Source organism: Neophocaena asiaeorientalis, unplaced genomic scaffold (assembly GCF_003031525.2).
Source record: "Neophocaena asiaeorientalis asiaeorientalis breed wild unplaced genomic scaffold, Neophocaena_asiaeorientalis_V1.1 scaffold62, whole genome shotgun sequence".
In the NCBI taxonomy this organism is placed as follows: Eukaryota; Metazoa; Chordata; class Mammalia; order Artiodactyla; family Phocoenidae; genus Neophocaena; species Neophocaena asiaeorientalis.
In genome coordinates, this window is record NW_020175191.1 from 8375501 (window position 1) to 8394828 (window position 19328).

General features: G+C 41.3%; 1 protein-coding gene across 2 annotated transcripts in view; it reads left to right on the forward strand.

Annotated features, from left to right (window-relative positions):
• The first annotated feature begins 1995 nt into the window (after positions 1-1995).
• CHD1L (chromodomain helicase DNA binding protein 1 like) overlaps positions 1996-19328 on the forward strand; it is a 50732-nt gene continuing 33399 nt past the window's right edge. The window contains exons 1-6 of one of the 2 annotated variants that reach the window (XM_024764835.1): positions 1996-2136; positions 9103-9215; positions 12049-12155; positions 12712-12826; positions 13451-13482; positions 17320-17401. In XM_024764835.1, coding sequence (XP_024620603.1) covers positions 2010-2136; positions 9103-9215; positions 12049-12155; positions 12712-12826; positions 13451-13482; positions 17320-17401 — 576 coding nt within the window. In that variant the 5' untranslated portion in view covers positions 1996-2009. The remainder of the gene's footprint in view (positions 2137-9102; positions 9216-12048; positions 12156-12711; positions 12827-13450; positions 13483-17319; positions 17402-19328) is intronic. The other variant, XM_024764836.1, reaches the window with a different exon arrangement.

The window sequence follows — 19328 nt, forward strand, 5'->3', positions numbered from 1 at the left end:
ATTGGGTTTTTTTTTTTTTTTTTTTTTTTTTTTTTGTGGTATGCAGGCCTCTCACTGTTGTGGCCTTTCCCATTGCGGAGCACAGGCCCCGGATGCACACGCTCAGCGGCCATGGCTCACGGGCCCAGCCACTCCATGGCATGTGGGATCTTCCCGGACTGGGGCACGAACCCGTGTCCCCTGGGCAGGTGGACTCTCAACCACTGCGCCACCAGGGAAGCCCGGCTCTACCTTTTAAAAATATCTAGTATGTTACCACCTCTCACCACTCCACTACCACCACAGTGACCCAACAACTATCATCTCTTGCCCAGACACCTGCAACGGTCTCCTAACTGGTCTTCCTGCTTCCACTCTGCTCTCTTCTATAGACTTTTCATACAGCATTCAGAGTAGACTTATTGGCATCATCTCAAGTAGCTGACTTGGAGTCTCTCAGTTACCTTTATACAGTTACTTAGCTGTGCTTTAGATGCCAGACTAAATACACCAACAGAACACTTAGCTTATAGCTAGTATCCTACCTCTGGTATTATACAAAAACAAATGTACTTTAAGTTAAAAATAATGAACACCCTTTTGTTTGAACTGCAGGTGGTTGATATTGCTGCTTTAGTGGATAAGTCTACCCACAGAGCCTAGAGGGGAAGAAATAATTCAAACACAGAGACCAGGATGCAAACGCCACTCAGGAGCAGCCACATAGGACAGAGGCCCCTCCAGAGAAGCCAGCAAAGGGCACAAGTCTATGTTAAGGTTTTGAGAAAATACCCAGGTAGGAAATCAGTGTAGCCCCATTAAGTGACTTTCTCTTTCACCTTAAAGTTGATCACTACCTGATTTTATTTGCTTATTACTTGTCTCCTCCTTTTGAAATATAAGCTTAAACTATAAACTTAATATAAGTATAATTTACTTAAGTGTTCTACAGATGAGATCAGTGGCCTCTATCTCCAGTGCCAAAAGAGTGCTTGGCACATAGTAGATGTTCAATCAGCATTTACAGAATGACTCAAGACACAAAGCTAGCTTCACAAACAGTGCTTTGTTTGAGTTTTTATGAATAAACCAACCTGAAGACATCTCCTTTGTAGCTAAGTTCCCCCCTTTATTTAAAGGGGGTGAAGATGTGGGGAGTGCAACTTTAATCTGTGTTTACTGAAGGTGGAAGCACCAAGATTAACCTAAATGGTAATTCAGTATTCTTATGACATTACCCAGAGAATAACATGGTTCCTGTTCCAGCTTTGTCAATTACCATTCCAAGTCACAGTTTCTTCAACTGTGATGTAGGAACAATTATGGTACCTATTTATAGGATTATCGGGAGGATTAAATGAGACAGCAACTCTAACGCATCAATAAATGCAGGTATTTGGTTGTTATAATATTTGTATTAGTGGTACACAACTAATCATAAATCACTACATCTTAAATCCACTTAAAGTTTATGTTGAGTCATGGTGACTCACAATCTAACACATCGCGTCAATTTGCTCCCCATAATTCACTTAAGAAACCCATTGTGGCAAAGACATCTTTCATGATTTTAATTTTCTACCATTCAGAAGTTCCAGCCTACAGACAACAGGGAGTAAGTAAGAGGATTTCAGGGCCCAAGCCAATTTATTACTCGTGTAAACTGAACTTTACAATCTTGCTGTGAATTGCTGAGGGGCAGAGACAATGTCTTATTGAATGCTATAACCCCAGAGCCCAGCAGAGCACCTGGCACATGACAGTCAATGTTGATTAAATAATAAGTGAGTGACAAGTGTTTCAGGTCATCAGTTGCCTAGAGAGGGCATAAACTGTGAGAATCGAGCGGCCCCACGCACACCCGGCTGCAAGCGCTCCTCAACAGCGGGTAGGATACCTTCCGGCTCTCTCCGCGCCCAGACCTCAGCGCCGGACGCGCCCTCTGGCGGCGGCGGCGCCCGGGGGTTAGGCCGCGAACGTCGGGAAGGAAGCGCGCGGGGCGGCGTAGGGCGGAGCTTCGCAGTGGCTGGATGGAGCGTGAGGGCGCTGCGACCCGCGAGGGCGGCATGCCCGGCTTTCTACAGACTCTTCAGAGCGAGAGCCGAGTCGAGGCGGCGCGGGTGCAGGAGCAGGACTTGCGGCAGTGGGGCCTGACAGGTCAGTGGCCACGGGGGAACTTCCGGCTACGCCGCCCGACTCTTCGGGACTCTCCTCTCCCGGCCCGGGACCCGGCGCCAGGAACGGTCCGGCGGCGCCGCGGGTGGACCGTCTTGTGGGTTTTTAACCTACGGACAACAGGGCCTTCCCTTCTCGCCCCTGCGGTGGGGCTGGGCGGAGAGGAACCCCGCCTGGGGCCAGGTAGCCGTTACCCCGCCTGCGCAGCGCGCGGGGCCCGCGGACGCGGGAGGAATGTGTTTCCCGGCAGGGAAGCGAGGCCCGCCCGCGGCCCCCGCCACCCGGCACGCTGGCCCTGGGGAGGGGGAACTTCATGAGGCCCCTGTCCGGAAGGTAGGACTGTCCTCTCCGAAGAAGCGGAGGGCGTCCTGGCGCCCCAAGGGTGTGGGTTTAAAATTTCTGTTCCGGTGGGTTTGGAGGCCTGGCTTGGGAGGTTTAACTAGTTGCTTGTGTAAAACTATCAGAACTCTGATCCAAGCTTCACTTTTCTTCTTCGATTACCGTGCGCGCGCATTTCTTTGATAATACTCCACTGGTTAATTCTCCCTCAAAGCTCTAATTTGAAGTATGCAGCTAAGCAAAGTTCATAAACTCATTACTGCATGTAGCTATTTTATTTATAGTAGCCTTTCCCTAGAAACTTTGAAGCGCGAAAACTTGAATCCCCCTGAGGTCTGAAGGCAGGGGGGCAGACCGCATCTCTGGATGGAGGTCATAGGATGGAGAGACACAGGTACTATTTCCCGGCCTGCTCTTGACTCACCACCTAACCTTTCCCATTTCGTTTTATTTTTAAAATGGGGAACGCAGTGCTGTGCCTTAACTGTTTTACTCTTGGATCAATAATAATGATATGGTCGTTAACTCATTGTTTATTGAGTGCTACTGAGAGCCACATGCTACAAGATGTTAGGTGCAGAGATGAGGATACAAATGTAGGCCCTGCTCTCATAGAGTTTCTAGACTGGAGTCTGTGAGTGATTTCAAAAATATAAACAAGTATTTATTGAACTCATACTGTGTGCCAAATACGAAGGAAGTGTGAGGTTTTGTTATGAATGAAACAAAAGGGTCAGTTCTATGTCCAACTTAGAAGAGGGATGGGAAGAGATAAATGGATAGGATACAGACGTGGAAGAGAAAGAACTCTCCCTTCTTGAGGCTCTGAGTCTCTGAAAATGGTATCTCTGTGTCTGTGAGGAGTATGTATCCAACTTAAATATGAATTTACAGACTGATGCTTTTAAGTTTGGTGTACAATTTATATGTTTATAGAGCCAAAGTTTATACGTGATTATTTGTGTGTTTGCCTATTTCCTTGCATGTTTTTTGGGTATGATACTATGTGTGAGAGAAGGCTAGTTCTAATGTGCACATTGATACTGGACTGTCCGTAATACACTTGGAGAAATATACACATGGACCAGTGCTGTTACTGTAGTGAAATTGAGAAGATAGATAAGAGGTTGCAAGTTTGCCTGGATGAATTAGAGTGAGTGAATGAAGAAGTAAATAGACAAATGTGGAAGCTTGGTGGTGGGCATGGATAAGTGGATAGTGGGGGGAAAGAAAAATTAGAAGATAGGTATACTCAGAGGAATAACCATTTAATCTTTTTTTTTTTTTTTTTGCGGTACGCGGGCCTCTCACTGTTGTGGGCTCCGGACGTGCAGGCTTGGCAGCCATGGCTCATGGGCCCAGCTGCTCCGCGGCATGTGGGATCCTCCCGGACCGGGGCACGAACCCGTGTCCCCTGCACCGGCAGGCAGAACACTCAACCACTGCGCCACCAGGGAAGCCCCCATTTAATCTTATAACTTGAAATTCCTATTTCTATTTGCCAGAATAAATTAATATTCTTAGAAACTATTCTTTGTGAGTTGGTTAAACATGGTTACTGATTTTTTTTTTCCTTCTGATTGACAGAAGTAGTACATTTTCTCTGTAAATCATTTAGGGTAATATTTTATGCATAAAGAAAAAACAGTAATATACATAATCCTATTACTGTTAACATCTTATTATCTATCCTGCCAGTCCTTGGTCTGTGCATGCATATGTGTGTATGTAATTTTTTTTTCTTTCTTTTCCAGGGTGGAGCAGGGACTGAGGGAGAAGTGCAAAGATGGGGTTTCATGTACATACTTTTTGGAAACCATAATTTTTTTCCTTATTATCATTTAGTCTTCTTCAGTATCATATTTATTAGATACAGACTATTTCAGTGTATGGATGTGCTGTAATTTAGCCAGCCATTCTATTTAGGTATTTAGGTTCTTTTTTTGCTCTTTTAAATAATACTAAAAAATATCCTTGGAATCAAATATTTATTATTGCTATGAATTTTTTTTTAATTGGGGTATAGTAGTTTTCCAGTGTTGTGTTAGTTTCTACTGTACAGCGAAGTGGAATTCCCTGTGCTATACAGCAGGTTCTCATTAGTTATCTATTTTATACATATTAGTGTATATATGTTAATCCCAACCTCCCAATTCATCCAACCCCCCCTTTCCCTCCTTGGTGTCCATATGTTTGTTCCCTACATCTGTGTCTCTATTTCTGCCTTGCAAACCGGTTCATCTGTACCATTTTTCTAGATTCCACAAATATGCATTAATGTGCGGTATTTGTTTTTCTTTCTTACTTCACTCTGTATGACAGCGTCTAGGTCCATCCACATCTCTACAAATGAACCAGTTTCGTTCCTTTTTATGACTAAATAATATTCCATTGTGTATATGTACCACATCTTCTTTATCCATTCATCTGTCGATGGGCATCTAGGTTGCTTCCATGACTTGTAAATAGTACTGCAATTAACATTGGGGTGCATGTGTCTTTTTGAATTATCGTTTTCTTAGGGTATATGCCCAGTAGTGGGATTGCTGGGTCATATGATAATTCTATTGTTAGTTTTTTAAGGAACCTCCATACTGTTCTCCACAGTGGCTGTATCAATTTACATTCCCACCAACAGTGCAAGAGGGTTCCCTTTTCTCCACACCCTCTCCAGCATTTATTGTTTGCAGATTTTCTGATGATGCCCATTCTAACCGGTGTAAGGTGATGCCTCATTGTAGTTTTGATTTGCTTTTCTCTTATAATTAGTGATGTTGAGCATGTTTTCATGTACCTCTTGGCCATCTGTATGTCTTCTTTGCAGAAATGTCTATTCAGGTCTTCGGCTCATTCTTTCATTGGGTTATTTGTTTTTTTGATATTGAGCTGCATGAGCTGCTTGTATATATTGGAGATTAATACTTTGTTGATTCATTTGCAAGTGTTTTCTCTTATTCTGAGGGTTATCATTTTTTGTTTATGGTTTCCTTTGCTATACAAAAGCTTTTAAGTTTCATTAGGTCCCATTTGTTTATTTTTGTTTTTATTTCCATTACTATAGTAGGTGGGTCAAAAAAGATATTGCTATTCATGTCCAAGAGTGTTCTTCCTATGTTTTCCTTTAAGAGTTTTGTAGTGTCCGGTCTTACATTTAGGTCTTTAATCCATTTGGAGTTTATTTTATTTTATTCATTCATTCATTCATTCGTGGCTGTGCTGGGTCTCTGTTGCTGCGCGTGGGCTTTCTCTAGTTGCGGCGAGCAGGGGCTACACCTCCTTGCAATGCGCAGGCTTCTCGTTGCAGTGGCTTCTCTTGTTGCAGAGCACAGGCTCTAGGCGCACAGGCTTCAGTAGTTGTGGCATGCGGACTCAGTAGTTGTGGCTTGCAGGCTTTAGAGTGCAGGCTCAGTAGTTGTGGCACACGTGCTTAGCTGCTCTGTGGCATATGGGATTTTCCCGGACCAGGGCTTGAACCTGTGTCCCCTGCATTGGCAGGCAGATTCTTGACCACTGCGCCACCAGGGAAGTCCCTCATCGAGTCTTTGTTGTGGCTTGTGGGCTTCTTCGTTGTGGCAGCCAGGCTCTTTAGTTGCGGCATGCATGTGGGATCTAGTGCCCTGACCAGGGATTGAACCTGGGCCCCCTGCAGTGTGAGCACAGGGGCATATCCACTGTGCCACCAGGGAAATCCCTCAAATTTATTTCTTCCCCAACCCCCAAGCATGCCTTACTGCCTCCTAGAGGTTAGAAAGAAAAAGACTACATTTCTGAGACTTGCCTGGAGTTGTGTTGTGCATGTGACTTGACTCCCACCTAGCAGATGACTGTGGAAGATTTGGAAGAGGAAAGTGAGGGAGAAAGGCTGCAGTTCCTGAGGGATTTTAATTTTCTACATTTCCCTTGGCCGTGACTCTTAACCTCAGTGGGGTTGGGTAGGGTACTGAGCATCCACTTTGCTGGCATGGATTGCAGCTGAGGCAGTAGGGTCCTGGAGCTGACAGTTGGGGTAATGGCCTCCTGGTTTTTCCCCTCTAGGTAACTTATGTCATTTTTCTCTGGCTGCTTTCAAGATATTTTCTTTGTCTTTAGTTTTTAGGAAGTTAATTATGATGTGTCTTGGTGTATATTTCTTTGGATTTATTCTTTTATTATGTTTGAAGTTCATTCACCTTGAATCTGTAGGTCTTTTGCCAAATGTGGGAAGTTTTCACCCATTGTTGTGAGTACTCTTTTTTAGCCCTGTCCTGTTTCTCATCTCTTTCTAGGATGCCAATGAATGAATGTAGTTCTTTTGTTAGAGACTTGCAGTTCCCTGAAGCTCTGTTCATTTGTTTTCAGGCTGTTTTCTCTCCATTGTTCAGGTTGAGTAATTTCTATGGTTCTTACAGTTCACTGATTCTTTCTTCTCTCCATTCTTCTATCAAGTACGTTCTCTGAGCTCTTTACTTTGGTTATTGTATTTTTAAATATCTTCTTTTTCTTTGCTGAGACTTTCTATTTCTTTACTGAGGCTTTCTATTTTTTCAGTTGTTTTAAGCCTGTTCATGGTTGCTTGTTGAAGCATTTTTATCATTGCTGCTTTAAAATAAGTGTAACATCTGTGTCATCTGGATGTTGGCATCTGTGGATTATCTATTTTCATTCAGTTTGAAACCTTCCTGGTTCTTGGTATAATGTATGATCTTTTTTATTGAAACCTGGAAATTTTTGTCTTATGTTTTGAGACTCAGGATCTTATTTAAACCTTCTGTTCAATTGTCTGTTTCATGCTGCTCTGACAGGGGAAGGGGGGTTGCTGCTTTGTTACTACCAGGTGGAAATAGAAGTCAGGCTCCCCCACCCCGAGCTTCTCTTGATACGTGGGGATAGGGAGGGGGTTCCTCCTTACTTCTGGGTGAGAATGAGAGTACTGGCTCCCAACTTGGTCCCCACTGACACTGGTAAGATTGGTCTCATTACCTCTAGGCAGTGATAAAAGTCCTGAGTCTCCACTGGGCCTCCTTTGACACCATTTCTAGGGGTAGTTGGGGAGGGGACTCATAAGATCTAGTAGGGGTAGAAGTCCAGGCTCACTGCGTGGTCTCCACTGACCTGCATGGGAGGGAGAAATGGAGTGGGGATGGCCTCATTATTGGTGAGTGGGGATGAAAATCCTGGCTCCCTACCTAGCCCTCTCTGGTACCTTCCTGCTGGGGATGTTGGGGAACTTCATTACAGCCTCTTGAGGGTGGACGTCTAGGCTCCCACTTGGCCTTTGCTGATGTGGGTGGGCTACGTTTTTTTCCCTATGGTGTTTGGCTTAACTGGTGTGGTTATTGTCTAAAAGTTTACATTTTCTGTCTCTCTAGGCTGTCCCTTTCCTTTGGCTAGTGGGAGTAGGCTTTTGTGGGCTTTTTTTGTTTTTCTTTCCATGTCCATTGGCATTTCTGGGTGGCCAATTTCTTCACCTCTAAGTCTGGATATATGAGGCCAAAAGAAACCCAGGGAACTCATCACTGTGTTGTTTGCTGGGTTTCGAGGTTACTAACCAGTCTGCCTTCTTCACCCCACCTTTTCAGAGTCATCTTATTATGTTCATTTTCTTTGTAATATTCAGGATTTTTAGTTATATTAGCAAGAAGAATGGGGAAAAGAACATCTCCATCTTCCCCAAAGCAGAAGTCTCCAGATTTAACATTTTAATCTTCTTTGATTTTCTGAATTTTCTAACATACAGTATGTGGATAATACCTAGTGCATGGGATCATTATCAGCATTAAGTGGGGTAACTTATGTACAGTGTTTACTACTCACCGTGGTATTTAGTAAGTGCTTAATAAAAATAATTCGTCAGTCTTTTTAATGTTCTACAATTATATATTGTTTAGTTTCTTTTTAAATGTCATGAGTTCAAACCAGAGTCGTACTTTTGTTAATAGTTTTTCTATAAAGTATGTTTGGGGTCTTCCGTCTCCCAAAGATATGACTGTTCTCTGAAATTGGATTTTTTTTATCGAGAGAGAGAGAGAGAGAGAGAGAGAGAGAGAGAGAGAGAGAAGAGAGGCCCCAGAAGCTCTATGTGGATTTCAGACATTTTCTGTTGTCCCTGTGCACTGTTAAAACACCCTCTATGTAACATTGTTTCCATTCTTAACAGCACTGCTTCTTGATTGAAGCATGATTTAATCTAGTCCTGTCTTGATTTTTTTCCTTTAGCACCTGAGAGCAAATTTACATCGTTGCAATTAAGCAGGCAGACACATGTCCAGTCCATGTGTTGCTTGCTGTTATATCACATCAGTAAAACCTCATTTCCTAGAATGGACACAGGCATGAGACTCAGGCAGTCTAGAGGCCCAATCCCAGGCTGACTTTCTCAACTGTCAAGTTGATCCTGTAACACTGACAGGCTGTTTTAGGGCTTTGATTATAGTGGTGATTAAGTCTGCTCAAAAAGTAGTTAGGAAGTCAGCAAATATTTGCATATCTGTAACTTCTCAGCAAAGGATATGGCCAGTAAGGTTTGGGGTATGGGGATTTAGGCTGTGTTCTTTAGTCGAAGTCTTAAGCATAGCCTGTGTGTACGCTTAAATGTCTGCTCTTCGGACTTGCTGCTTTTTTTATTTCTAGGGATCCATCTACGCCCTTATCAGCTGGAGGGAGTCAACTGGCTGGCCCAGCGCTTCCATTGTCAGAATGGCTGCATACTGGGAGATGAGATGGGCTTGGGTAAGACCTGCCAGGTGTGTTACTGTGGAGTGAGCACTGTTCACCTCTACTGAAGTACCTCCTCACGACTCATTACTGTCTTTAGCTGCCAGCTGTTGGTATGTATTTTTATACTAAGAGGTAAAATGCCTGAACCTTTGTTAAGAGATCATGACCTTGGACTTGACTTTTCTCGTCATGGGGGTGGTTTTGAACTGTGTCACTACCTTTATTTTATCTGTCCCTTGACATACAGAATTACAATTAATGGGCAGGGTTTTTCTTTATATAAAGCAAATATACCTGTCCCAGGAATCAAATTGACGCTGCCCTCCTTAGTAATATTTTATGTAGTTAAGATAACTGGATCATTTCTCATATTAGTCTCCCTTCTTCAGTGGGTGATGGGGCTAATTCCCATTTCTCTGCCATGCTACAGAAGTACAGAGGAAATACTCTATGTTTTCCAAAATGCCTTGGCCATCTAATCGTAGGATATAGTCTAGACACCTGGAGAATTAGATGTGACTTCCTTGGGCATTGATTAGCAGGTTGCATGTTGACATTGATGCTTCCAGTAGGATGATCACCAATACAGCTCATGTTGACAGATGTCAGTGGTAGGCTTGGATTGATGAAAAGTCCAGACACAGATACTCCTTGGGTTCATCACACAAGGTTTATTCATCTATAAAGTACCAAAGAAAGTCAGTGCAGTCAGGATACACAGCAGAGGCGACTTGAGCAGAAAGCATGGAACTGTAGGTTTCTTGATTCCAAAAAGGTTTCATCAGTGAACCCACAGAGTGAGTAAAGTTCTCGTTAATCCTTTTAGAAGCTTAACCTGCCCCCTCTAACCTCACATCCGTAAACATTCCAGCTGGAGCAGTTCTGCTCAGAGTCTGGGCTGACCATGTGTTGGAGACACCTTAATCTAATCCAGGTGTACCTCATCAATCTTGGGGTTATTCAGGATACAGTATGACCTCCCAGCATGGTAGCCCCAGGTACCTCATTTATTACCCTCAGGTGTCTCAGGCAATAACTCTGGTTCTAGTATATTCCTGAACTGAGAGCTATGGAACAAAGGTAAGTTTCCCAGTGTTTCTGGGAGGGGGGCTAACGGACTCCTGTACTCAGGTCCAGAGCCCTCTATGCAGTCTCCTGTGCCATGGACATTGGAATCGCCCAGACTTCATTCAGAGCCAGCAAATTCCACTTGTCCTTTGCCTTTCCCAGGGTGTTCATATAGCTCTACTTTAAGTGCCCTAAAAATCACACCTCCAAATTCATCTTATTAAAATTTTGTTTAGAATTTTTGCATCTGTGTAATTTTGCATTGAGTAATGTCTTTGTATGGTTTTGGTATTGGGGTAAATCTGGCTTCATAAAGTGAGTTGAGAAGTATCCCTTCCTTTTCAGATTTATGTAAGAGTTTGTGTAGAGTTGTTACTGTTTCTTCCTTGAATGTTTGGAAGAATCCAGTAGTGAATCCAAATTTGTTTTGTAGATAGCTGGTTTAAGATAATAAAAGATAAATTTTCTCTAAATAGTGTCTTCAGCAAAAACTAAACAGAATGGTTTTAATTCAGTAAATACTTACTGGGTGGTTGTCCGGGCACAATCCGGGCTGGGAAGCCATGGGTAGTTAAAAAAGAAAAATATTTCCATTATGAAATTAATGTATTATCAGTTAAAACCTGTAACCATAGCACTCTAGCCATAATCATGAATAGCAATATGTGTTTTACGTGGTTGAAATTATAGCGCACATATAGTTTGCATTTTATTAATCTAATAGTCATTGTTATTTTCCATTTTATATTCTTTATATTTTATATTCTTCACAGTGATTATTTTCTATTGGCTGCATAATGGTCCATCAAGAGAATTGATCGTAATTTACTTGAATGTTCTGCAGATGAGGAATGGAGAGTTCCCCTCTTTTGTGATATTTAAATTAACCTCTATGTGAACATTTTTGGGCTTGCATAGCTCTCTTAGGATTTTGGATTATATCCTTAGGATAGATTTTTCTAAGAAACAGTTCAGCCATTGGGGATGGTGGGCCCTCAAACTTTTTGTTTTATAAAAGAGTGCTATTTTCTCTATATATCACAGCAACCTTTTAAAGAAAATTTAAAAGTCAAAAGTGTGTATAGCCATATCCTAAAATAGGCTATTGGGCTTTACAAAGATTTTCAGTTTAGACCCTGACCTGAGTTTATGAGGCTATATTATTGTTTGTTTTCCTCACTGGAATGTGTGCCCCAGGAGAACTAGGAGTTTTGTTTGTTTTGTTCACTCTTATATACCAGAGCTCAGAATAGTGCCTAGTAAATAGAAGGTGCACCATCAATGCACATGGAGGGAGGAAGGAAAACATTGTCTCTTAGGAGATCCTGGCCAACAGCAAGAGGCCACCACATGGTTGGGCCTCTTTGCAGTCAAGTCTTGATACTTCTTACCTTATGTTTTTAGAGCATTCCTGACCTTGTGCGTCATTTGCATTGTTTTCATTGATTTCTATTGTCTTTCCTGATGTTTTCCTTTGTATAAAAGGTTCAGTTACATAAATTTTGAGTACCATTGCTTGTTGACTGTTGATGTAATTGAGTACCATAAATTTCTTTGGCAGTCATATTGAGGCTTTACCTGATTTCACTCTAGGAATGGGTGACTCTCCTAATGTGTGGAGGATTGTACATTATTTTTGTTTTTTGCAAAGCAAGTCTTCTACAACAATTTGTGTTTGTGTTTTATTATTTTTGATGCGATTGTAAGTGTTCTCTACAAGGTTGTGGGAACTTTATCGTTGTTTCTCATGTGGAAATGTGGTCAAAACCGTCTTCCTTTTCTGTGTTCCAGACTATTGCTCTCTTCATTTACTTGGCAGGAAGATTAAATGATGAAGGACCATTTCTGATTCTTTGTCCCTTGTCTGTTTTGAGCAACTGGAAAGAAGAGATTGAGAGGTACAAGAGAAGATGTGGCTGAAATTTTATTTTTCACATTTTTGTTTTCTAGGTGCTATGTGAAATATGATAAAACAACATATTGTCCTAAGCAATGAGTTTATTCCAGAAAACTCTGACATGAGGCAGTGTAGATAGAGACTGAGGATCTGATGGGGGAGGGTCCAATGGATGTTATTGTTACCTTTTGTCAATTTGAAGGTCAGTACTCATTTATAGTAAATTTTGCTGAACTAAGGAAGAAACCATCTTTTTCATAGCGATATAGTGACACTTCATAGAAAGTAACGAATGTGGAAAAATAGTTTTCTTTTTACAGTTAACACAAGGCCCTTTTAGATGTTTATCTGACACGTCTCCCTCTTCACACGGGGACTTACCCTTAGGTTTACCCATTACTGTAGGTAAGATTTCAGGGTCCCAGGACTCATTCTGACTGCAGGGCATCCTGGGGTCTACACATCTGCAATCCTTCCATGAAAAGTAATTTTCCAGACGTGCACCCCTTTTCCACGGCTCTATGTTTGTGTTCATCTACCTCTTTTCTTGGATTCAGATTTGCTCCAGGTCTTTCCTGTGTAACATATTCAGGTGACAAGGAGGAGAGAGCCCACCTACAGCAAGACCTAAGGAAGGAGTCACATTTTCATGTGCTGCTAACTACCTATGAGGTATCTGTTTGTTTTTCTACAGCCAGAACTCTTAACCTGGGACCTTAGAAGTTGTAGAATCTACTGGAATTATATTTAATTTTTTTTTTGAGGGTTCATATTGTTCTGAGAAGAAGGTCTACTTTTATTAGATTCTCACAGAGAAGCTGTGAGCAAAGGAAGCGAAAGACCATTGTGCTCCAAGTTAGTTAGCTATTTCTCTCTCTCTGCCCTGGTGGATCAAAGGGGAAGGCTTCCCAGGTAGGTACTACTTGAGCTGCCTCTTGGCCGATGAGTAGAAGGAGGCAGGCAGGCAGGGGAAAGGGCTTTTTGGGCTGAGGCATCATCTCTTGTTACTGGAGGGTGGGAAAGGAGGACACTTAGTTCCAGTCCCTGTTTAAGTCCTTGTTCTTCAAGCTAAGACTGTCCAGGTCACTGTAAGCAAGACCTTCCACTCATTCATGCCTCCCTTTGTTTGTCTGTAAGATGGTGCTACTTAGAAGTTATGCTCAGAATTTCTTACGTAGTGAATGGATAAGACTTAGCTAAATCCTGTAGTTTAGGAGAGTTAATAAAAAGCTAGCTTATTAATATCAGAGTTATATCAATATCAGTCTTTGTAATGTGTCTTCCTTAATTTTACAGATTTGCTTGAAAGATGCATTGTTTCTAAAGTCGTGAGTATGTTGCACTACTTCAGAAATTGTCTTAAATGTATCGTGAAAGTCATTTCTTTACTTCACATTTTAGCACTTTGTGTTTTATCCTGATGTGTCATCCGTGAGTCTTATCTGGTGTGTGGCGTGGCAGGAGTCTTACAGTCTAACCCCCTACTCTTTAGGTGTAAATCTGTGGGTTCATTACTTAACCTCTGTGAACCTCAGCTTCTTCATCTGTAAAATGGGGATAATGAAATTTTTACCTTGGATGTTTGTTGTGAGGATTAAATAAGATAAGGTATACGTGGTGGGTGGTTAATAGATACTAATTCTTTACATCACAACTTGCACAGACACCTTTCAGGACTGCAGTGTGGAGATTTTACTGCAACATAGCAGGTGAATTATTTGAGCCTTTTCCTGGAAGTATCCTAAAAGAGCAGTGAGTACTATAAAATTAGCTTTTTAGAAAGGGATTTTTAAGTATACTTCTTTCCAGTGAATTGGCTTTCAGGCCTCTCCTCAGCTTGTGAAGTACAGGAAACGTAGATGTAACTCTTAGTACTACCTGGCAATAGGGATGAGGTGTTGCAGTATGTGGTTAAGACAACAGTCACCATGTAAATCAAACAAGAGCTAGTTTTAGGTGAATAAGAAGTTATGTTAACAGAGTTTCATTCATGTGTAGTTATGACATGGTTAGGTGGGGTTTGCGTCTTTAATATTTAGAAACTTTTCAATGTGCTTTATCAATATTTTGAATGTTATTTCCTATCCAGGTTCTTCTGAGTTGGATTTTTATTTTCATCTTATTTTTTTTTTTTTTTTTTTTTTTTGTGGTACGCGGGCCTCTCACTGCTGTGGCCTCTCCCGTTGCGGAGCACAGGCTCCGGACGCGCAGGCTCAGCGGCCATGGCTCATGGGCCCAGCCGCTCCGCGGCATGTGGGATCTTCCCGGACCGGGGCACGAACCCGCGTCCCCTGCATCGGCAGGCGGACTCTCAACCACTGCGCCACCAGGGAAGCCCTTTCATCTTATTTTGAAACACTAAAGGCTCAGTCATAGATTTCATGACTTCCATCTAGTGTTTTGTTTCACTTAAGTTTCATTTAAGTAAGCATATTACCTTACTTAGGAAAAGGATATGCATTCCCTCTCACTTCTTTTTTATTATTAATATCCAACTTAATATTTATTGAAGATCTGTCCCCTGGAAAGACACTGTTCTGGGAGTTACCAGCAATACCAGGAAAGTAAACCATAGAGTGACGCTAAGAGGACATAAACTCCAGTAGAGGGGTAAGAAGGGTAGAGGTATCCATAATACAAGGCAATATATTGGAAGTCTCAAAAGACAAGAAGATTGGGAGATAGATGTTATTGGGTACTTTACATAAATTATCCTATTTAATCTTCATGAAAACCCTAAGGTGGGTATTATCATCTGTTTTATAGATGAGAAAGGTAAGAGATTAGGTGACCCATCCCAGGGCACATTGCTAGTAAATGGCAAAGCAGACATCCAAACCCACCACTCAGTGCTGGGGAGCTTCTTTATAAGAGAGCTTTACAAAGTATCTAGGTACACTGGAGTTTCACATTTTCAGCAGAAATACAGTCTTTCTATATTAGATCATCTGCCTTCAATCCATTCCAGGTGAATTTAAGGACCTAAATAGTAAAGAGACGTCTATAATGTTTACTTAGTATGAACTCTAAGAACACGGATTTGTTCTTTTTTTTTAATAGATCTTTGTGGGAGTGTAGTTGCTTCACAGTACTGTGTTAGGTTCTGTTGCACACCAAAGTGAATCAGCCGTATGCACACACATGTCCCCATATCCCCTCCCTCTTGAGCCTCCCTCCCACCCTCCCTATCCCACCCCTCTAGGTCATCGCGAAGCACCAGGCTGATCTCCCTGTGCTATGCTGCTGCTTCCCACTAGCTAACTATTTTACATTCGGTAGTGTATATATGTCAATGCTACTCTCACTGCGCCCCAGCTCCCCCCTCCCACCCTGTGTCCTCACGTCCATTCTCTGTGTCTGCCTCTTTATTCCTGCCCGGCAACTAGGTTCATGTATTTGGCAAAGTTATACCTTGTACTACTGTACTGCATACTCTGAGAACAGCCAGGGAGTGTAATGTAATCTTTGCCCTAAAGAGGCTCGTCATAGAGAGCTGAGGCTGTGTGTGTAACAATATGAAAAATCAGAAAATTTTTTGACAGCAGACTTACAAAATCTTTGGATCAAGGGGACTAGAAGTTACTTTGTCCTACTTTCTGTTCAGTGCTGGAATTCCCTCTGCCTCATCCTCTCCAGGGAACATCCCTTGGCATGTCCTTTGATGAGTGACTTGACCTCCTTCTTTCACTGAGCCCAGATCCACCTCCCTGAAGTCTGTTTCATTGAATACACTTTTTATTGGATGCTTGCGGTGTGTAAAAACCTGAATATCTAGTTCTTAGTACCTTAATAATGGCATAATAATCTTAATAGGTTAATACCTAATTTATTTTGAATGCTAATTCAGACAGGAGCCAGGCACTGTACTGCAGCTGCTTTCACACCTCATCTCGTGACCAGTGTCCAACATCAGTTGCACTCTTATTCTTTGTTATCCTTCAGTGCAGCCCCTGGTCTTGCTACCCAGCAGGAATGATCCCAATTCCTGCTGGATTTTTACCCATTTTTTGGATTTTCTTTGTGGCCTCAGAGGAAGAAGGCTTCCTCCTCGTAAGGCCAACCTCTGCTCAATATCTTCCTCTAATATTTGAGGGATTTTTATTTCCATACCTACTGTCTTCCCAATATTCTGCTTTACTTGTATATACATTTAGTTTTTTAAGTATAAAAATAATGTAATGGCACTATAGAATGTTTACAAATGAAATAAAAAGTTAAAAACCTTATAACTTCCACTTTATTATCTTTTGCATGTTTTTCACATTTGTGAAAAAGATATATAATACCTTTTTTAGTTATAGAGGCCTGTATATTATAACATAATCATATTTATCATTTAAAATGCTGTATTTCGTCACCCATTACTGGACCTATTATTATTATTTTCAATTTTTTTGCTGTTTTAAATAATGGAGCTTGGAACATATTCATACATACATATTTTTCCATATTTTGAATTTTTTTGGTGGGAAAAACAGCTTCCCAGGAGTATATGCAGAGGATGTGCTTTTATGACTACAGCCTCTTGAGAGTTTGTGGTCGTAACTGTTATGCTGCAGAAGTGCTCCGGCACGGCTACCAACGACTGCCACATTAACAGAGACAATGATGTATCCTACTGTGTAACATTTGATCCTGTTCACCACGTCCCCATCTTAAAATCATACTCTTTTAGCTACTGTGACACCAGTGTCTCTTGGCTTTTCTTCTGGGTCTGAAGCTCAGTTCTGCCTCATACTAGCTTTATGACCTTGACCAAGTCATCTATCTTTCTGAGCTTTAGTCTGTGTTGGTAAAATGGGCGCAATAATGTCTGCTTACTTTATATTTTTGGTTTAAATAACATACCTCAAGCCCCAAGCTGAGTGTCTGGCACATAGTAGGTGGTCATAAGTGTTTTCTTTTGCTTTATGTCTCCAACTCCTTTCTTTCTGCCTTCAATGCACAGATCTTTCCCATAAATTTCCTTAATTTTACTACCTTATCCAGATTGTCTTATGTACATGGTTAGCTCTCAGATAAGAAGGCAATTTGGGTGTGTTTCTAATAGAATGGACTTGCTATTAGTCTTCCTAGCAATAGTCATGGTTTTGTAGTAAGACTTTTGGTTGTGAGGTATATGTTTGAGTTACATAAAACTGAAAGCTTGGATTTTTCCCTCACAGCTTCCCTTGGAGTGTTCTTGTTGTGGATGAAGCTCACAGGTTGAAAAACCAAAGCTCCTTGCTGCATAAGACACTTTCAGAGGTAAACTCCCAGGATACTCTTAGCTTTTATATAACTCCTTTTTAAAAAATATTAGTTTAGTCCTGTATAAAGCCAATTCAGTTGAAATATTTTTTTTCAGTGAGATTTCTGCAGGGCTCAGTGAACATTTATGGTGACAAGTAGTACTTAATATGGCTTAACTTCTTCCTCTTGTCTTTTACACAGGAGGTGATGTTTACTAAAATCTGGTTATCAAATGAGTAAGAGTCTACCCCAGGAAAATACATTGTATTTTTGGAAATGTTTCAACTTGTCTTTTTTTTTTTTTTTTTTTTTTTGGTAACCACTGCGCCACCAGGGAAGCCCTCAACTGTCTTTTTGATCTTCTTCAAAGAGGCAATTTCTTTAAAAATAATCTTACTGTAGTTTTTCTGTCTGCAGTAACAAACATATCTGACATATTGTACCCCTCCCCCATTTACCTGTTTAAAAAATTTGACAGTTTACGGAGTCGTGAAGAGACTGATTTCACACCGTTGAATAGTCCCTCCAATCTCTCCTGTCTTTGTCATACTTTTGAGTATGACACCCTTGATCTTATTTCATTCTCTTAATCTCTGGCACCATTCCGGCAAAATAGATGAGAAATGTCATTGTAGCCCTAGATATGCCCTCTTTTCTGAGGAGCCAGTGGAACAGCTTGTGAGTATGAAGTGCCCTTCTCCTTGTTGACCTAGTAAAGGCTTATTCGTTCATGAGACCCCCACGTGTGAATGTCTGGGACTGTCACTGAATTTTGGTCCCTATCCTAAAATAGATCAATTAATAAATTTAGAGGTCTTCTGGAGAAAGTCTTAGGTTTTAATTCTATATTTATTGGCTAAAAGTTGCAGTTTTTCGTGTTAATGCAGATATGGCCACTGTCTATTATTAGCACAGTCTCAAAGATTGCTGTCCATTAGTGGGGGCCCCTCTGCTCTGTAGTGTCCTTTACGTTCTTTTTAGGGACTCATAACAGTATCTCTTTCCCAAGAGGTTGTCATATCCTGGCACCTAACCTTATAAGAGACTGCTTCATAAACTACCGTGCCAGTTTACTGATTTACTATGGGAGAAGAGAAGCAGGTGTAGTAAAAGGACCCTGAGCTTGGAGTGGGGGAAGCTAAAGTCTGTTGCCGGTTCCAGAGCCTCTTCTTCTTACTCATAAGGAAACTAAGGCTCAGAGGGGCTAAGTGAGGAAATTGTTCTGCATCATCTAAGTATTCCTTTTTAGGTGAGGTTTGAATTGCAGACAACTAGTTGGTCAGAAAAAAACACTCATTTTAATAATTTTAATTTTTTTTCTCTTCCGTTATGGTTTATTACAGGATATTGAATAGAGTTCCCTGTTTTATGCAGTAGGAACTTGTTGTTTATCGATTCTATGTGTAATAGTTTGTATCTGCTAATTGCAAACTCCCAATCTATCCCTCCCCCACCCCCCTTCCCCTTGGCAACCACAAGTCTGCTCTCTATATCTGATTACTCACATTTATTGATTGGTGGGGAGAAGGGTAGTGCCTTTTCCTCCTTCCTAATGGTGTTTTGAGCTTGTTTGTAAAAGTTGGAAGCAACCTAAACGTGAATATAAGGAATTGGTTATACAATTTATGCATATAGTACACTTACAAAGTAAGGCTGCCATGAAAAGTTATGCAGAAGAATATTTTAATAATGTAGAAAATATTTGCAAAATATTTTATACAAAAATGTTTACAAAATATTGTACACAAACAAATTGTCTCCGGACTTTTTTTTTTTTTATAAATTTATTTATTTGTATTTGGCTGCGTTGGGTCTTCGTTGCTGTGCGCGGGCTTTCTCTAGTTGCTGCGAAGGGAGGGTTACTCTTTGTTGCATTGCACGGGCTTCTCATTGCAGTGGCTTCTCTTGTTGCGGAGCAAGGGCTCTAGGTGTGTGGGCTTCA